The sequence below is a fragment of the Oncorhynchus mykiss genome, chromosome 7, assembly GCF_013265735.2.
Source record: "Oncorhynchus mykiss isolate Arlee chromosome 7, USDA_OmykA_1.1, whole genome shotgun sequence".
In the NCBI taxonomy this organism is placed as follows: Eukaryota; Metazoa; Chordata; class Actinopteri; order Salmoniformes; family Salmonidae; genus Oncorhynchus; species Oncorhynchus mykiss.
The window spans coordinates 88,053,002-88,069,979 of NC_048571.1; the positions used below are offsets into that span (position 1 = coordinate 88,053,002).

A 16,978-nucleotide genomic window follows, 5' to 3' on the forward strand; every position below is an offset into this window, starting at 1 on the left:
TTCTTGACACAAACCGGTGCGCCTGGCACCTACTACCATACCCCGTTCAAAGGCACTTAAATCTTTTGTCTTGCCCATTCACCCTCTGAATGACACATATACACAATCCATGTCTCAATTGTCTTAAAAATCCTTCTTTAACCAGGTCTCCTCCTCTTCATCTACACTGATTGAAGTGGATTTAACCAGGTCCCCTCCCCTTCATCTACACTGATTGAAGTGGATTTAACAAGTGACATCAATAAGGGATCATAGCTTTCACCTGGATTCTCCTGGTCAGTCTATGTCATGGAAAGAGCAGGTGTTCCTAATGTTTTGTCCACTCAGTGTAGATACATCCTTGAGAGTAACACTAGGAAAGCAGAACGCTGTCATGACTGGCAGAAAGACGTACAAAGCAAATTTAACAGAAATAATGACATGCATCTTTTCTGATTCATGTAGAATTATCTATTTATATCTACATATTTAATTACCTATACCAGGAATTCCATCTCTCTATTTCTGTCCAAGGTCTTCAAGACATGAGTGAGTGAATATGAAATGAGGAGGAAGGGAGGAGTGAGTTGTCTCTCATTACACACACAGAACTTTCCCTAACGCAATAAACATGTAAATGACTGAATATGTTGCATCATGAAACATCAAGTGTGAGGAGTTAACCCTCGTGCTGCCAGGAACTCCCTCCCCCTAACCCCCATCACATGACCAACTGTTCGCATCACAGAGGAAATAGGTGAGGTGTTTCTCAGGGTATAAATGATGAGGGGTTTAGGCCAGAGTACACATGCTCTCCTGTCTGCTCCTCAAGAGGACCACCAGAGGACAACCAGAACCAGCACACTCCAGTACCAGGAGACACCAGAACCAGAAATAGACTGCAGCACCAGTTGAGTGTGGAACCAATAGACTGCAGCCCCAGTTGAGTGTGGAACCAATAGACTGCAGCACCAGTTGAGTGTGGAACCAATAGACTGCAGCCCCAGTTGAGTGTGGAACCAATAGACTGCAGCACCAGTTGAGTGTGGAACCAATAGACTGCAGCACCAGTTGAGTGTGGAACCAATAGACTGCAGCACCAGTTGAGTGTGGAACCAATAGACTCCAGGATGTCTCCCTGCTCTCTCCTCCTGTCCCTGCTGTTGGCTGCAGCGCTGCAGTGTGAGCATGCCCAGTGCAGACGTGTACCGTGCTCCGACCGCTGCTGCTCCTTCGTAGAGGGCTTCCCCGTCAGACTGAAGGAGCTCCGCACCGCCTTCTCCACCATCAGAGACTACTACGTAAGTACTCTCTCTCTGTACACTATACTACATATATAAGTACTACATATATACTATACTACCACCCTCATATATATGTGAAAATACTACCCTCATATATATGTGAATATACTATACTACTACCCTTATATATATGTGAATATACTACATTACTATGTAAGTCAAGGGCATAACTTTGTGTTGGATATTGGGGGTCACTTGGTTCCAGTGTCAACTCTCTTTAGGGGGGTCCGGGGGCATGCCCCCCATGATAGAAAAATCTCTCTCTCTCTCTCTATATATATATATATATATATATATATATATATATATATATATATATATAGTGGTACAGAGAGGGCTCAGCTCTTTAGTCTCAATTCACTAAAATGCACCAAATACCCATTGAGGCATGTTGTTTGGTAAGCAGCGTGTCCTGGTGGAAATGACGGACAGACAACATGGTTCAATCTGCTTTGTCATCCTTTTTGAGCGCAGCCATGTCTTCAATCTCCATGACAACCAAATGAAATCGGAATGCAGGCAACGACATTTGTTACAGTCAGGCTTCAGGTCAAAGCCAAGACGAGGAGCTGAACTGGTAGTTCCAATCTGTGCGTGATGTAAATTGCCGTGTAATGTGCTTTACCAGACAGCCTGCCTTCTAAACTCTGATGACCTGTTGATCCTCTCCCTGTGCCTCAACATGGACAGTGCTCTGCCTCTCTCTCTCTACTGACTGTCTCTGACCCCTGCCATGACAACCAAATGAAATCAGAATGCAAGCAACATCTGTTTTGTTATAGCACTAGGTAGTGATGGGACGACTGATGATGGGACGACTGATACCTGGTGCTCAGATGCGGTTTTCAAACACTACGGATCCGTCACAATGTAACGCTAGTTTCAAAGTAACATAATCCATTGATCAATGATGTCCGAAGCTTCGTTTGATCACGTGGTTGCAAAAATCCCATTGATTTTGCTGTGTGTTCCAGTGCTTACTGTGATTCCAAGTTCCTTTCAAAACACCGACTTGATACCGTACTTACAATGTAGTTATGATTTGTTCATGGAATGTCACCTGAACAGTAGCTCAACGGGTAGAGAGAAGATCTTGGGGACCAGAACACTCACTGACGACAATGAATTGGGTCAAATCCCAGCAAGATATATTACCTTGAAGAAAAAATTGTGACATCACACTTTCTGCGCATTGTTGTTCAAACCATTTGTTTAGTAAAGTAGAAGCTTCTGTCCAAAATAATGGAGTTATAGTTTCAGTTTTTGAGAGACTTGATGAATATTGTAGAAAGAAACGTAGATATATTAGCCTTCAGTAAGCATTTCACTGTACCATTTACATCCACTATATCCTGTGCACGTGATGAACAAACTTTGATTTGATACAAAACAAGCATCAGGAAACAGAGTCTAAACTGGGCTGTTTGTTTTCTGCAGGAGGCTAATGACGAGCTGGAGACATCCCTGCTGGACGAAGGGATTCTACACCACTTGAAGGTGAGTTCACATTATTCTGTCTATTCTAACAGCAGGATAGAGTTTCCCCCTGATGTAAGAGTTAGAAGTGACATGAATATTAAGAAACTACCCTGATGGCTATACTAGTTAAATTGATGGCTATACTAGTTAAATTGATGGCTATACTAGTTATATTGATGGCTATACTAGTTATATTGATGGCTATACTAGTTATACTGATGGCTATACTAGTTATATTGATGGCTATACTAGTTATATTGATGGCTATACTAGTTATATTGATGGCTATAGTAGTTATATTGATGGCTATACTAGTTATATTGATGGCTATACTAGTTATATTGATGGCTATACTAGTTATATTGATGGCTATACTAGTTATATTGATGGCTATACTAGTTATACTGATGGCTATACTAGTTATACTGATGGCTATACTAGTTATATTGATGGCTATAGTAGTTATACTGATGGCTATACTAGTTATATTGATGGCTATAGTAGTTATATTGATGGCTATACTAGTTATACTGATGGCTATACTAGTTATACTGATGGCTATACTAGTTATATTGATGGCTATACTAGTTATACTGATGGCTATACTAGTTATATTGATGGCTATACTAGTTATATTGATGGCTATACTAGTTATATTGATGGCTATACTAGTTATACTGTAGTAGTTACATGCCAAATAGTCTTGATTTTATTAACAGAGATTTTTGAAATCAACTTCCAATGTCCTCCAAGAGTTGCTGGATTTTTTCCTCAGTATAATTTCCTTATCTCTAGTTACGGTTAGTTATAATTTCCTTATCTCTAGTTACGGTTAGTCATCATTTCCTTATCTCTAGTTACGGTTAGTTATAATTTCCTTATCTCTAGTTACGGTTAGTTATAATTTCCTTATCTCTAGTTACGGTTAGTTAGTTACTGTTCCTGTCTCTGTCAGTGTGATATTAATGATGTTGTTTCCTCATCAGAGCCCCGTGGGGTGTCACGCTATGGACAGCATCCTGAAGTTCTATCTCGACACGGTGCTGCCCACCGCCATGAACAACAGAACACAGAACAACAACGACTTTAAATCTCCCATCGACTCCATCGGAAACATCTTCCACGAGCTGAAGAAAGAGATCGTCCAATGCGTAAGTAGACTGGCTCGATGCGTAGCCTGGCCCTATATAGTCTGGCCCTATATAGTCTGGTCCTATATAGTCTGGCCCTATATAGCCTGGCCCTATATAGTCTGGTCCTATATAGTCTGGTCCTATATAGTCTGGTCCTATATAGTCTGGTCCTATATAGTCTGGCCCTATATAGCCTGGCCCTATATAGTCTGGCCCTATATAGTCTGGTCCTATATAGCCTGGCCCTATATAGTCTGGTCCTATATAGTCCTATATAGTCTGGTCCTATTTAGTCTGGCCCTATATAGTCTGGCCATATATAGTCTGGTCCTATATAGTCCAGTCCTCTTTAGTCCTATATAGTCTGGTCCTATATTGTCCTATATAGTCTGGTCCTATATTGTCCTATATAGTCTGGTCCTATATAGTCCTATATAGTCTGGTCCTATATAGTCCTATATAGTCTGGTCCTATATAGTCCTATATAGTCTGGTCCTATTTAGTCTGGTCCTATTTAGTCTGGTCCTATTTAGTCCTATATAGTCTGGTCCTATTTAGTCTGGTCCTATTTAGTCTGGTCCTATTTAGTCTGATCCTATTTAGTCCTATATAGTCTGGTCCTATATAGTCCTATATAGTCTGGTCCTATATAGTCCTATATAGTCTGGTCCTATATAGTCCTATATAGTCTGGTCCTATTTAGTCTGGTCCTATATAGTCTGGTCCTATTTAGTCTGGTCCTATTTAGTCTGGTCCTATATAGTCTGGTCCTATATAGTCCTATATAGTCTGGTCCTATATAGTCCTATATAGTCTGGTCCTATATAGTCCTATATAGTCTGGTCCTATATAGTCCTATATAGTCTGGTCCTATTTAGTCTGGTCCTATACAGTCTGGTCCTATTTAGTCTGGTCCTATACAGTCTGGTCCTATTTAGTCTGGTCCTATATAGTCCTATATAGTCTGGTCCTATATAGTCCTATATAGTCTGGTCCTATTTAGTCTGGTCCTATACAGTCTGGTCCTATTTAGTCTGGTCCTATATCCTGTGAAAGTGTTCTGAGTGTATGATGTGAAAGTGTCTTGATGTGGTTTGGTTAAGGTCACAGGGATATTGTTGAGATGATATTTCCATGGTTGTGTTTCATGTCATTAAAGCTTTGTCAGGTTGTATGACATAGTAGCATATATAAACCTCGTCAGAAACCTCGGATTTAGGAGCCGGCCGGCGGTCTAACCCCAAAACACACAACACTGACACGGCTACTTCTTAACTTACACAGCATCCAACAAACCTAATGTTCCCACGCTAGAGAGAGAGAGAGAGAGAGAGAGAGAGAGAGAGAGAGAGAGAGCGAGAGAGAGAGAGAGAGAGAGAGCGAGAGAGAGAGAGAGAGAGAGAGAGAGAGAGAGAATGTGTGTTTTGTGTTCCCAGTGTACTTTTGCAGTAGCCAGCACTCTGCGACCAATACTTCTGCATGGTGCAACAGTATACTACTATAACAATCCTAATCTCTCTCTACAGAGGAACTACTTCTCCTGTAAGAAACCGTTTGACATCAACGAGTTCATCTCCTCGTATGAGAAGGTAAGTCTTCTTCAGCCTCAACCTCTCAGTGTGTGTGTGTGTGTGTGTGTGTGTGTGTGTGTGTGTGTGTGTGTGTGTGTGTGTGTGTGTGTGTGTGTGTGTGTGTGTGTGTGTGTGTGTGTGTGTGTGTGTGTGTGTGTGTGTGTGTGTGTGTGTGTGTGCGTGCGTGCATGCGTGCGTGCGTGTGTGTGCGTGTGTGGTTCCTCTAACCTGAGTGTATGTTTTCTGTGTGTCTAGATGCAGGATAAAGGCCTGTATAAGGCAATGGGAGAGCTGGACCTACTCTTCAACTACATCGAGGAGTACCTGGTCTCTAAGAGACGCAAACACTGACCCCTGACCAATCAGAATTTGCCAGAGTTATGTGGCTAACCCTAACCTCTAATAACCTCCAAAGCCCAAACATCTGGGACTGTCTTTTTGTGGAAGACCATGAGACTAAAGTGTATGGGTCCTGAGGACCTTCTCTCTCTACGTTACTAAGCTAGTCTTTATTCCTACTCTTCAGTTCTGAAAGAACACCTTCTGAGGACCTTCTCTCTCTACGTTACTAGGCTAGTCTTTAGTCCTACTCTTCAGTTCTGAAAGAACACCTTCTGAGGACCTTCTCTCTCTACGTTACTAGGCTAGTCTTTAGTCCTACTCTTCAGTTCTGAAAGAAGACCTTGAAGAATAACTTCTGAGGACTTCATCAATATAATATATGGCATTTTGCCTTTTATCCAAAGTGACTGAGAGTACTGCTTTCATACATGTTTGTATGGGTGGTAGCCTCAGTGGGAAGCGAACCCTTGTTCCTGACCTTGGCTGAGCTTGCAAGCGCCACGCTCTACCAACTAAGCCACACAATGACTTTTTCTTTAAAGTCCCTGAACCACATTTAGTCTCAGGTTAATCAAAACGTTTATTACTGAGTCATATTGACTGAAACATACTGCTGTAAAGTATTGCATCAAATTTGTTGCATTTTTTGTAATTTTTTTTTTTTAGGATTGACTTTCTGCACCTCCTTCCTTCCCTATTGTGTAGTCATGATGTTAATCTAGCCACCATGTGGAGTAAGGAATCATGTGTTACTGTACATGTGTAGAAAACCAGTGAGAAGGGAAATCTAGGCTACACATTTACCAGTGTGACAGAGGAATGTACATTCATTCACCTTTGACATGTTTTAATATGTGATCATTGACTGATCTGTAATAATGAGTGTATTTACACATGACCATATTGAAACATTTAGTTATAGCACACAGTATATTTACTACCAATATCAGTATAGATTTAAATTAAAACCGTCCGTGAATCTCAGTGGAATACTGCACCACAATGTTTATTAGTGTGGCTTGTGAAAAAGTGTGGCTCCATTCAAATTATTTCTGACAATATTATTTCGGACCACTACTCCTCCTAGTGGTCGTTTAATTTGGAAACGCCATTCAAGCTTTAAAATGTGGTGGTGACTGGTTTGGAATAGTGTGCTTGCATACAACTTTTTTTAAAACTATTTATACTTTTTTTAAAACTATTTATACTTTTTTAAACTATTGAACTTATTAAACTTCATCCACTTTCATGGGATTTCCTCGAAATTCCAAAGCTTCCTTTGTTGAAAACACCCAACATTCTATTCACAATAAACAAGGTAACTTTTAACACAAATCAGCTACTTCGACCACTTTCCAACAACGTTGAAATAACTTAGAGGGCTACCAAGAGAAAAGCACAGAGTGTGCAAAGCTGTCATCAAGGCAAAGGATGGCTACTTTGAAGAATTTCAAATGTAAAATATATTTGTATTTATTTAACACTTTTTTGGTTACTACATGATTCCATATGTGTTATTTCATAGTTTTGATGTCTTCACTATTATTCTACAATGTAGAAAATAGTACAAATAAAGAAAAACCCTTGAATGAGTAGGTGTGTCCAAACTTTTGACTGGTACTGTTGGTGTGCCTAAATATTTGTGAGGTTGAGTGTATTTTTGTTTAAACTTCATTTAACCAGGTTAGTCTAGTTGAGATAAAAAAAATCTACTTTTCCATATCTCTTTTTCAAGAGATTTTATTTAACCAACTGTTTTTTTTTTAGCTACAATGTTTTTGTATTTATTTATGATTTTTTAAAAACTTTCTCTGCCCTGCAGTTTTAAAATAAAATGTTCTACTTTGGAACCGTTTTTTTTTTTAACCTCAGTTCTTCTTTTAAACTTTAAAATGTTTAAAAGCCTTTTAAGTGTAGATTATCAGTTTCACATTCTGTTGTAATGCTGCAGCGACGACACAATAAAGACCTCTTCTGAATCTGATGTCCCATCCTGTGGTTCTTCTTCTTCTCTTGAAATAGCAGAACAGAACATTTTAATGAGATGTCTTTGGGTGTTGGGATTCCCAAAGGCATACAGTACAAACTCACCACCCTCCAACCCCTCTTTTTACGCTACTGCTACTCTCTGTTCATCATATATGCATAGTCACTTTAACCATATCTACATGTACATACTACCTCAATCAGCCTGACTAACCGGTGTCTGTATGTAGCCTCGATACTTTTACAGCCTCTCTACTGTATATAGCCTGTCTTTTTACTGTTGTTTTATTTCTTTACTTACCTATTGTTCAACTAACACCTTTTTTTTGCACTATTGGTTAGAGCCTGTAAGTAAGCATTTCACTGTTGTATTCAGCGAACGTGACAAATAAACTTTTGATTTGAACTCTGAAACACGTATGATTCTTTAGAAATCTGCTAAATAACATTAAAATGTAAAGATCATTTCAGTCAGTACAGGTTATTTCACTACTTCAGATACACATTTTTTTCTAACACTTACTGACTTGAGGCTTGACACCATGTACTAACCCTAACCATAAGAGCAGATGCGAAGCTGTCCACACTCTAACCTCAAACATGACCCACATAGAAGACTTACCAGCAGGCAGCACACCTTTACCGGAACGACAACCATTCTGGCCTCACCTTGTTTGAATATACAAAATGAGACAATTGAAAGGAAAACGTGTTGAAACGAAACCTTAGTCTGCATATTTCGTCTGACTGATACGCTTCTACCTGTGGTTTTCATTCGAGGGTGATGCTGATGCATTTCTGCAGGGAGAGAGAGAGAGAGAGAGACACGTGTGTGTGTGTGTGTGTGTGTGTGTGTGTGTGTGTGTGTATTCTTGTAGAACACTGAAACTAGTCAGAGATATGTTAAGAGGAAATAGCTGTGCCACTGTGTGACGCTAATCTTTGAACGTGCATCAAGGCAGCAGTGAAACAGACAGTCAGAATGGAACTTAAACCACCAAGTACTCACGCTCTGCTTAAACCACCAAGCAATTCGTGAACGCTATCTAGCTGAGAGCATCACCTGAAGATTAGAAGGCGTTGACTCATCTAGGGTGCAGGGATAGGGTTAGATTAGAAGGTGATGACTCATCTAGTGTACAGGGTTATCTAAGATAGACAAACAGGTGCATTATGAGTGTCTGATTAGGATGTCGTGACCTGTGACAACTCAGAAATGGATTCTGCTTGCATCTCATTTAAATCTCCAACGAGAGTCATTCACAGGGTACAGGGTTAAAAGGTGTTGACTAATACAGGGTACAGGGTTAAAAGGTATTGACTAATCCAGGGTACAGGGTTAAAGGTGTTGACTAATACAGGGTACAGGGTTAAAAGGTATTGACTAATCCAGGGTACAGGGTTAAAAGGTGTTGACTAATCCAGGGTACAGGGTACAGGGTTAAAAGGTGTTGACTAATCCAGGGTACAGGGTACAGGGTTAAAAGGTGTTGACTAATCCAGGGTACAGGGTTAAAAGGTGTTGACTAATCCAGGGTACAGGGTTAAAAGGTTATGACTAATCCAGGGTACAGGGTTAAAAGGTGTTGACTAATCCAGGGTACAGGGTTAAAAGGTGTTGACTAATCCAGGGTACAGGGTTAAAAGATGTTGACTAATCCAGGGTACAGGGTACAGGGTTCAGGGTTACAAGGTGTTGACTAATAGAGGGTACAGGGTACAGGGTTAAAAGGTGACGACTAATCCAGGGTACAGGGTTTAAAGGTATTGACTAATCCAGGGTACAGGGTACAGCGTGAGGGTGAGGGTTTAAAGGTGATAACTAATCCAGGGTACAGGGTTAAAAGGTGATGACTAATCCAGGGTACAGGGTACAGGGTTAAAAGATGATGACCAATCCAGGGTACAGGGTTAAAAGGTGTTGACTAATCCAGGGTACAGGGTACAGGGTTAAAAGGTGTTGACTAATCCAGGGTACAGGGTTAAAAGGTGTTGACTAATCCAGGGTACAGGGTTAAAAGGTGTTGACTAATCCAGGGTACAGGGTTAAAAGGTGTTGACTAATCCAGGGTACAGGGTTAAAAGGTATTGACTAATCCAGGGTACAGGGTTAAAAGGTGTTGACTAATCCAGGGTACAGGGTTAAAAGGTGATGACTAATCCAGGGTACAGGGTTAAAAGGTGTTGACTAATACAGGGTACAGGATACAGGGTTAAAAGGTGTTGACTAATCCAGGGTTAAAAGGTGTTGACTAATCCAGGGTACATGGTTAAAAGGTGTTGACTAATCCAGGGTACAGGGTTAAAAGGTGACGACTAATCCAGGACACAGGGTACAGGGTACAGACCTCTGAGACTATCACAGTGCAGGTGCATTTATACGGAGACTTGATTACACACAGGTGGATTGTATTTATCATCATTAGTCATTTAGGTCAACATTGGATCATTCAGAGATCCTCACTGAACTTCTGGAGAGAGTTTGCTGCACTGAAAGTAAAGGGGCTGAATAATTTTGCACGCCCAATTTTTCAGTTTTTGATTTGTTAAAAAAGTTTGAAATATCCAATAAATGTCGTTCCACTTCATGATTGTGTCCCACTTGTTGTTGATTCTTCACAAAAAAATACAGTTTTATATCTTTATGTTTGAAGCCTGAAATGTGGCAAAAGGTCGCAAAGTTCAAGGGGGCCGAATACTTTCGCAAGGCACTGTAAATAATGCACTATGGATCCTGGTCTAAAGTAGTGTACTATATAGGGAACCCTGGTCTAAAGTAGTGTACTATATAGGGAACCCTGGTCTAAAGTAGTGCACTATATAGGGAACCCTGGTCTAAAGTAGTGTACTATATAGGGAACCCTGGTCTAAAGTAGTGTACTATATAGGGAGCCCTGGTCTAAAGTAGTGCACTATATAGGGAACCCTGGTCTAAAGTAGTGTACTATATAGGGAACCCTGGTCTAAAGTAATGCACTATATAGGGTGTCATTTGGGACATTGCCTGTAAATGACCTTTTCCAAAACGTGGTCCTCACACTACACAGCTGTTTCAAATAATCAACTAATCATCGAGCTTTGATCATTTGAATCAGCTGTGTAGTCTGTGTGTGTGTGTGGGGGGGGGGGGGGTGGGGTATGGTCTTATTTCACTTCATATCGAACTTTACCTTTACCTACAGTATGTCTGTCTGTCTGTCTGTCTGTCTGTCTGTCTGTCTGTCTGTCTGTCTGTCTGTGTCATGTCAATAGGGACATATGACTGTCTGTCTGTCTGTGTCATGTCAATAGGGACATATGACTGACTGTCTGTCTGTCTGTGTCATGTCAATAGGGACATATGACTGTCTGTCCGTCTGTCTGTGTCATGTCAATATGGACATATGACTGACTGTCCGTCTGTCTGTGTCATGTCAATAGGGACATATGACTGTCTGTCTGTCTGTCTGTGTCATGTCAATAGGGACATATGACTGTCTGTCCGTCTGTCTGTGTCATGTCAATAGGGACATATGACTGACTGTCCGTCTGTCTGTGTCATGTCAATAGGGACATATGACTGTCTGTCTGTCTGTCTGTCTGTCTGTCTGTGTCATGTCAATAGGGACATATGACTGTCTGTCCGTCTGTCTGTGTCATGTCAATAGGGACATATGACTGACTGTCTGTCTGTCTGTGTCATGTCAATAGGGACATATGACTGTCTGTCTGTCTGTCTGGGTCATGTCAATAGGGACATATGACTGTCTGTCCGTCTGTCTGGGTCATGTCAATAGGGACATATGACTGTCTGTCCGTCTGTCTGGGTCATGTCAATAGGGACATATGACTGACTGTCTGTCTGTGTCATGTCAATAGGGACATATGACTGACTGTCTGTCTGTGTCATGTCAATAGGGACATATGACTGTCTGTCTGTCTGTGTCATGTCAATAGGGACATATGACTGTCTGTCTGTCTGTCTGGGTCATGTCAATAGGGACATATGACTGACTGTCTGTCTGTCTGTGTCATGTCAATAGGGACATATGACTGTCTGTCCGTCTGTCTGTGTCATGTCAATAGGGACATATGACTGACTGTCCGTCTGTCTGTGTCATGTCAATAGGGACATATGACTGTCTGTCTGTCTGTCTGTCCGTCTGTCTGTGTCATGTCAATAGGGACATATGACTGACTTAGGGTCTGGTCGGGGAAATTATGCAGATATTAAATATAAAGCCAACACACCAAACCCAGGTTAGCGTTTTAACCATTGGGATGCCAATTCAACCTTATTGTTCCTTTCCGGAATTCTATGTTTTAAAAATGCAGATTGTACACAGGAGGCGGTAATACATTAATAATATTAAAGACAAATTACAGGATATTAAACATAACAAATCAAATACAGTACAAATAGAATTGCATATTTTTTTATTCTAAAAATAATAATTAAAACAAATTTGCAGGACATAGAATATCACACAATATGGTAATATAATAATATAATAATATATAATATATATATATATATATATAATGACATAATACACAATTTGATGATGTAGTACACAAAAAACGGGGAAACCGTGTTTGGCTTGTGAGCACTACTTTCAAAAGGCTGGAAGAGCCCCGTGGTGGTGGTGGTGTGGTTATGGTATGGGACAGGCATAAGTTACGGACAAACAAACACAATCGCATTTTATCGATGGCGATTTTAATGCATAGAGATACCGTGACGAGATCCCGAAGCCCATGTTTTTTGAAAGGTATCTGAGACCAACAGAATCTGTATTCCCAGTCATGTTAAAATACATAGATTAGGGACTTAATGAATTTATTTCCTTATATGTAAATTGTAACTCAGTAAAAAAAATCTATGAAATTGTTGCACGTTACAGTTATATTGTCGTTCAGTTTATAAAAGCTCTGGAGAGTCCCTTTAATGTGAAGGTTAAAATAACGAAGACATAGTCGGTATGTTTTCTTGAAGAGTCAACAGAGGCGAGAGAAAAGGTGCCAACCTAGGTGCCAACCTAAAAGATGTCGCTGTAGGCTTTCAGTTTCCATGTTTATGTTTTTTTTTAACATCACTTGACGTCAACAGGGGCGACACTAAAAACCATGGAAAGTGTTGCTACTGCAAAGAGTACTTTCAATGTGTTTTGTTTCAGAATCCGTTTTGAGAAACAAACCACAGGTTGTTCCACTGATATACACCGTACTCTGTTTTCTAGGAATTCAGTTGACGAGGTCCACAATGTGTGTATCAGCTACAGCTGAAGTGTGAACAGTGAACTTCGTGTTTAAAAAAAACCAAACACTCAAATTTGATGATAAACATAAAACGGCGTGATCAGTGTGTTTCTCTGTGTGTGTGTGTGTGTGTGTGTGTTTCTCTGTGTGTGTGTGTGTTTCTCTATGTGTGTGTGTGTTTCTCTATGTGTGTTTCTCTATGTGTGTATGTGTTTCTCTATGTGTGTGTGTGTGTGTGTGTGTGTGTTTCTCTATGTGTGTGTGTGTGTGTGTGTGTTTCTCTATGTGTGTGTTTCTCTATGTGTGTGTGTGTTTCTCTATGTGTGTGTGTGTGTTTCTCTGTGTGTTTCTCTGTGTGTTTCTATGTGTGTGTGTGTGTGTGTTTCTCTGTGTGTGTTTCTCTCTATGTGTGTGTTTCTCAACTTCAACAACTTCAATTAGAACTGACATGTGAAGCGAGAGGTGTCGAAGCCTTTGAGCCCAACAAATGGCAGGCAACCCCACACCCTCCTGCTGTTCAGTCCATCCACTGGCATTGTCTACAAGAAATCTGCCTCCAGAAATAAAGCTTCTCCCAAGTGGGTGTGACACCTACTCCCACTGCCTGCTGCTCTGCTGCTTGGATTCCCCCTGGCGATCTGTTCACCGTCTGCCCTGGTTGTCTTCCTACCTCTCGCCGGCTTTGTATTGATGTTACCCGATGAAATTGCTGTACAATATGATCTTGTTGCCATCTGATGCACATTCAGATGTCATAAATCAGCACTGCAGAGTTAGTTACTTTAACTAGCAGTTCTCTTTCTGTGGGTCTAACCCCAAGAAGTTCTGGAAAACGGTTAAAGACCTGGAGAATAAACCCTCCTCCTCCCAGCTGCCCATGTCCCTTGATGTTGATGATGTGGTTGTTAATGACAAGAAGCACATGGCTGAGCTCTTTAGTCACCACTTCATTAAGTCAGGATTCCTATTTGACTCAGCCATGCCTCCTTGCCCGTCCAACATTTCCTTATCTCCCACCCCTTCTAATGCGACTATCCCTGATCCTCCTCCCACTTTTCCCCCTGTCCCGCTACAAAGTTTCTCCCTGCAGGGAGTCACTGAGTCCGAGGTGCTAAAGGAGCTCCTTAAACTTGACCCCAAAAAAACATCTGTGTCAGATGGTTTAGACCCTTTCTTCTTTAAGGTTGCTGCCTCATCGCCAAGCCTATCTCCAACCTTTTTAATTTGTTTCTCCTTCCTGGGGAGGTTCCCATTGCTTGGAAGGCAGCCACGGTTCGTCCATTACTTAAAGGGGGAGATCAAGCTGATCATAACTGTTATAGGCCTATTTCTATTTTGCCCTGTTTATCAAAAGTGTTGGAAAAACTCAGCAATAATCAACTGACTGGCTTTCTTGATGTCTATAGTATTCTCTCTGGTATGTAATCTGGTTTCCGCTCAGGTAATGGATGTGCCACTGCAACCTTAAAGGTCCTCAATGATGTCACCATTACCCTTGATTCTAAGCAATGTTGTGCTGCTATTTTTATTGACTTGGCCAAAGCATTTGATACGGTAGACAGTTCCATTCTTGTGGGCCGGCTAAGGAGTATTGATGTCTGTGATGGGCCATTGGCCTGGTTTGCTAACTACCTTTCTCAAAGAGTGCAGTGTATGAAGTCAGAACATCTGCTGTCTCAGCCACTGCCTGTTACATGGGAGTACCCCAAGGCTCAATCCTAGGCCCCACACTCTTCTCAATTTACATCAACAACATAGCTCAGGCAGTAGAAAGCTCTCTCATCCATTTATATGTAGATGATACAGTCAGCTGGCCCCTCCCCGGATTTTGTGTTAAACGCTCTACAACAAAGCTTTCTTAGTGTCCAACAAGCTTTCTCTGCCCTTAACTTTGCTGTGAAAACCTCCAAAACAAAGGTCATGTGGTTTGGTAAGAATAATGCCCCTTTCCCCACAGGTGTGATTACTACCTCTGAGGGTTTAGAGCTTGAGGTAGTCACCTCATACGAGTACTTGCTGATGCTTATTTATAAAACCCTCTTTGGTCTCACTCCACCCTATCTGAGATATCTACTGCAGCCCTCATCCTCCACATACAACACCCGTTCTGCCAGTCACAATCTGTTAAAGGTCCCCAAAGCACACACATCTCTGGGTCATTCGTCTTTTCAGTTCGCTGCAGCTAGCGACTGGAATGTGCTGAAACAAACACTCAAACTGGACAGATTTATCTCCATCTCTTCATTCAAAGACTCAATCATGGACACTCTTACTGACAGTTGCGGCTGCTTTATGTGATGTATTGTTGTCTCTACCTTCTTGCCCTTTGTGCCGTTGTCTCTGCCCAATAATGTTAGTACCATGTTTTGTGCTGCTACCATGTTGTTGTCATGCTGTGTTTCTACCATGCTGTGTTGTCATGTGTTGCTGCCATGTTGTGCTGCTTATGTTGTGCTGCTGCCATGTTGTGTTGCTACCATGTTGGTCTCTCTTTATGTAGTGTTGTCTTCGGTCTCTCTTTATTTCGGTCCCTGCAGGAGGCCTTTTGCCTTTTGGTAGGTCGTCATTGTAAATAAGAATTTGTTCTTAACTGACTTGCCTAATAAAAAGTAGTGGATTTGGCTATTTCAGGCACACCCGTTGCTGACAGGTGTATAAAATCGAGCCACAGCCATGCAATCTCTGTAGATAAACATTGGCAGTAGAATGGGCCTTACTGAAGAGCTCAGTGACTTAACGTGGCACCGTCATAGGATGCCACCATTCCAACAAGTCAGTTCGTCAAATTTCTGCCCTGCTAGAGCTGCCCCAGTTAACTGTCAAGTGCTGTTATTGTTTAGTGGAAACGTCTAGGAGCTCGAAGTGGTAGGCCACACAAACTCACAGAATGGGACCGCCGAGTGCTGAAGCGCGTAAAAATGGTCTGTCCTCGGTTGCGACACTCACTACTGAGTTCCAAACTGTATCTGGAAGTAACGTCAACACAATAACTGTTCGTTGGGAGCTTCATGAAATGGGTTTCCATGGACGAGCAGCCACACACAAGCCTAAGATCACCATGTGCAATGCCAAGCGTCGGCTAGAGTGGTGTAAAACTCGCCGCCATTGGACTCTGGAACAGTGGAAACGTGTTCTCTGGAGTGATGAATCACGCTTCACCATCTGGCAGTCTGATGGACGAATCTGGTGATGCCAGGAGACCGCTACCTGCACAAATGCATAGTGCCAACTGTAAAGTTTGGTGGAGGAGGAATAATGGTCTGGGGCTGTTTTTCATGGTTTAGGATACGCCCCTTAGTTCCAGTGGAGGGGAATCTTAATGCTACAGCATACAATGGCTTTCTAGACGATTCTGTGCTTCCAAATTTGGGGCAAAAGTTTGGGGAAGGCTCTTTCCTGTTTCAGCATGACAATGCCTCCGTGCACAAAGCAAGGTCCAGACAGAAATGGTTTGTTGACATCGGTGTGGAAGAACTTGACTGGCCTGCACAGAGCCCTGACCTCATGGAAAACCTTGAATTGGAATGCCTAAACGCCCAACATCAGGGCCCGACCTCATTAATGCTCTTGTGGCTGGATGGTTCCAAGTCCCCGCAACAATGTTCCAACATCTAGTGGAAAGCCTTCCCAGAAGAGTGGGGGCAGTTATAGCAGCAATGTTCCAACATCTAGTGGAAAGCCTTCCCAGAAGAGTGGAGGCTGTTATAGCAGCGATGTTCCAACATCTAGTGGAAAGCCTTCCCAGAAGAGTGGAGGCTGTTATAGCAGCAATGTTCCAACATCTAGTGGAAAGCCTTCCCAGAAGAGTGGAGGCTGTTATAGCAGAAAAGGGGGGGGGGCCCAACTCCATATTAATGTCCATGACTTTGGAATGAGATGTTCAATGAGCAGGGGTCCACATACTTTTGGTCATGTAGTGTATCTTTCATACTGGATCCAGAGACAT

At 41.7% G+C, this 16,978-nt stretch overlaps 1 protein-coding gene across 1 annotated transcript; it reads left to right on the forward strand.

Annotated features, from left to right (window-relative positions):
* Nucleotides 1–1,109: 1,109 nt before the first annotated feature.
* Nucleotides 1,110–5,817, forward strand: il10 (interleukin 10). Its single transcript, NM_001245099.1, has 5 exons — nucleotides 1,110–1,280; nucleotides 2,721–2,780; nucleotides 3,749–3,913; nucleotides 5,422–5,484; nucleotides 5,722–5,817. Exons 1-5 carry the CDS (start codon nucleotides 1,110–1,112, stop codon nucleotides 5,815–5,817), a joined length of 555 nt encoding a protein of 184 aa, NP_001232028.1.
* The last annotated feature ends 11,161 nt before the right edge of the window (nucleotides 5,818–16,978 follow it).

What these genes read in the sequence shown, in the direction of transcription:
- il10 (NM_001245099.1), top strand. Translation starts at nt 1,110, where the DNA reads ATGTCTCCCTGCTCTCTCCTCCTGTCCCTGCTGTTGGCTGCAGCGCTG. An exon ending in GGATTCTACACCACTTGAAG is followed by an intron (nt 2,781 to 3,748) that starts GTGAGTTCACAT and finishes TTTCCTCATCAG; the next exon opens with AGCCCCGTGGGGTGTCACGC. An exon ending in AGAAAGAGATCGTCCAATGC is followed by an intron (nt 3,914 to 5,421) that starts GTAAGTAGACTG and finishes CTCTCTCTACAG; the next exon opens with AGGAACTACTTCTCCTGTAA.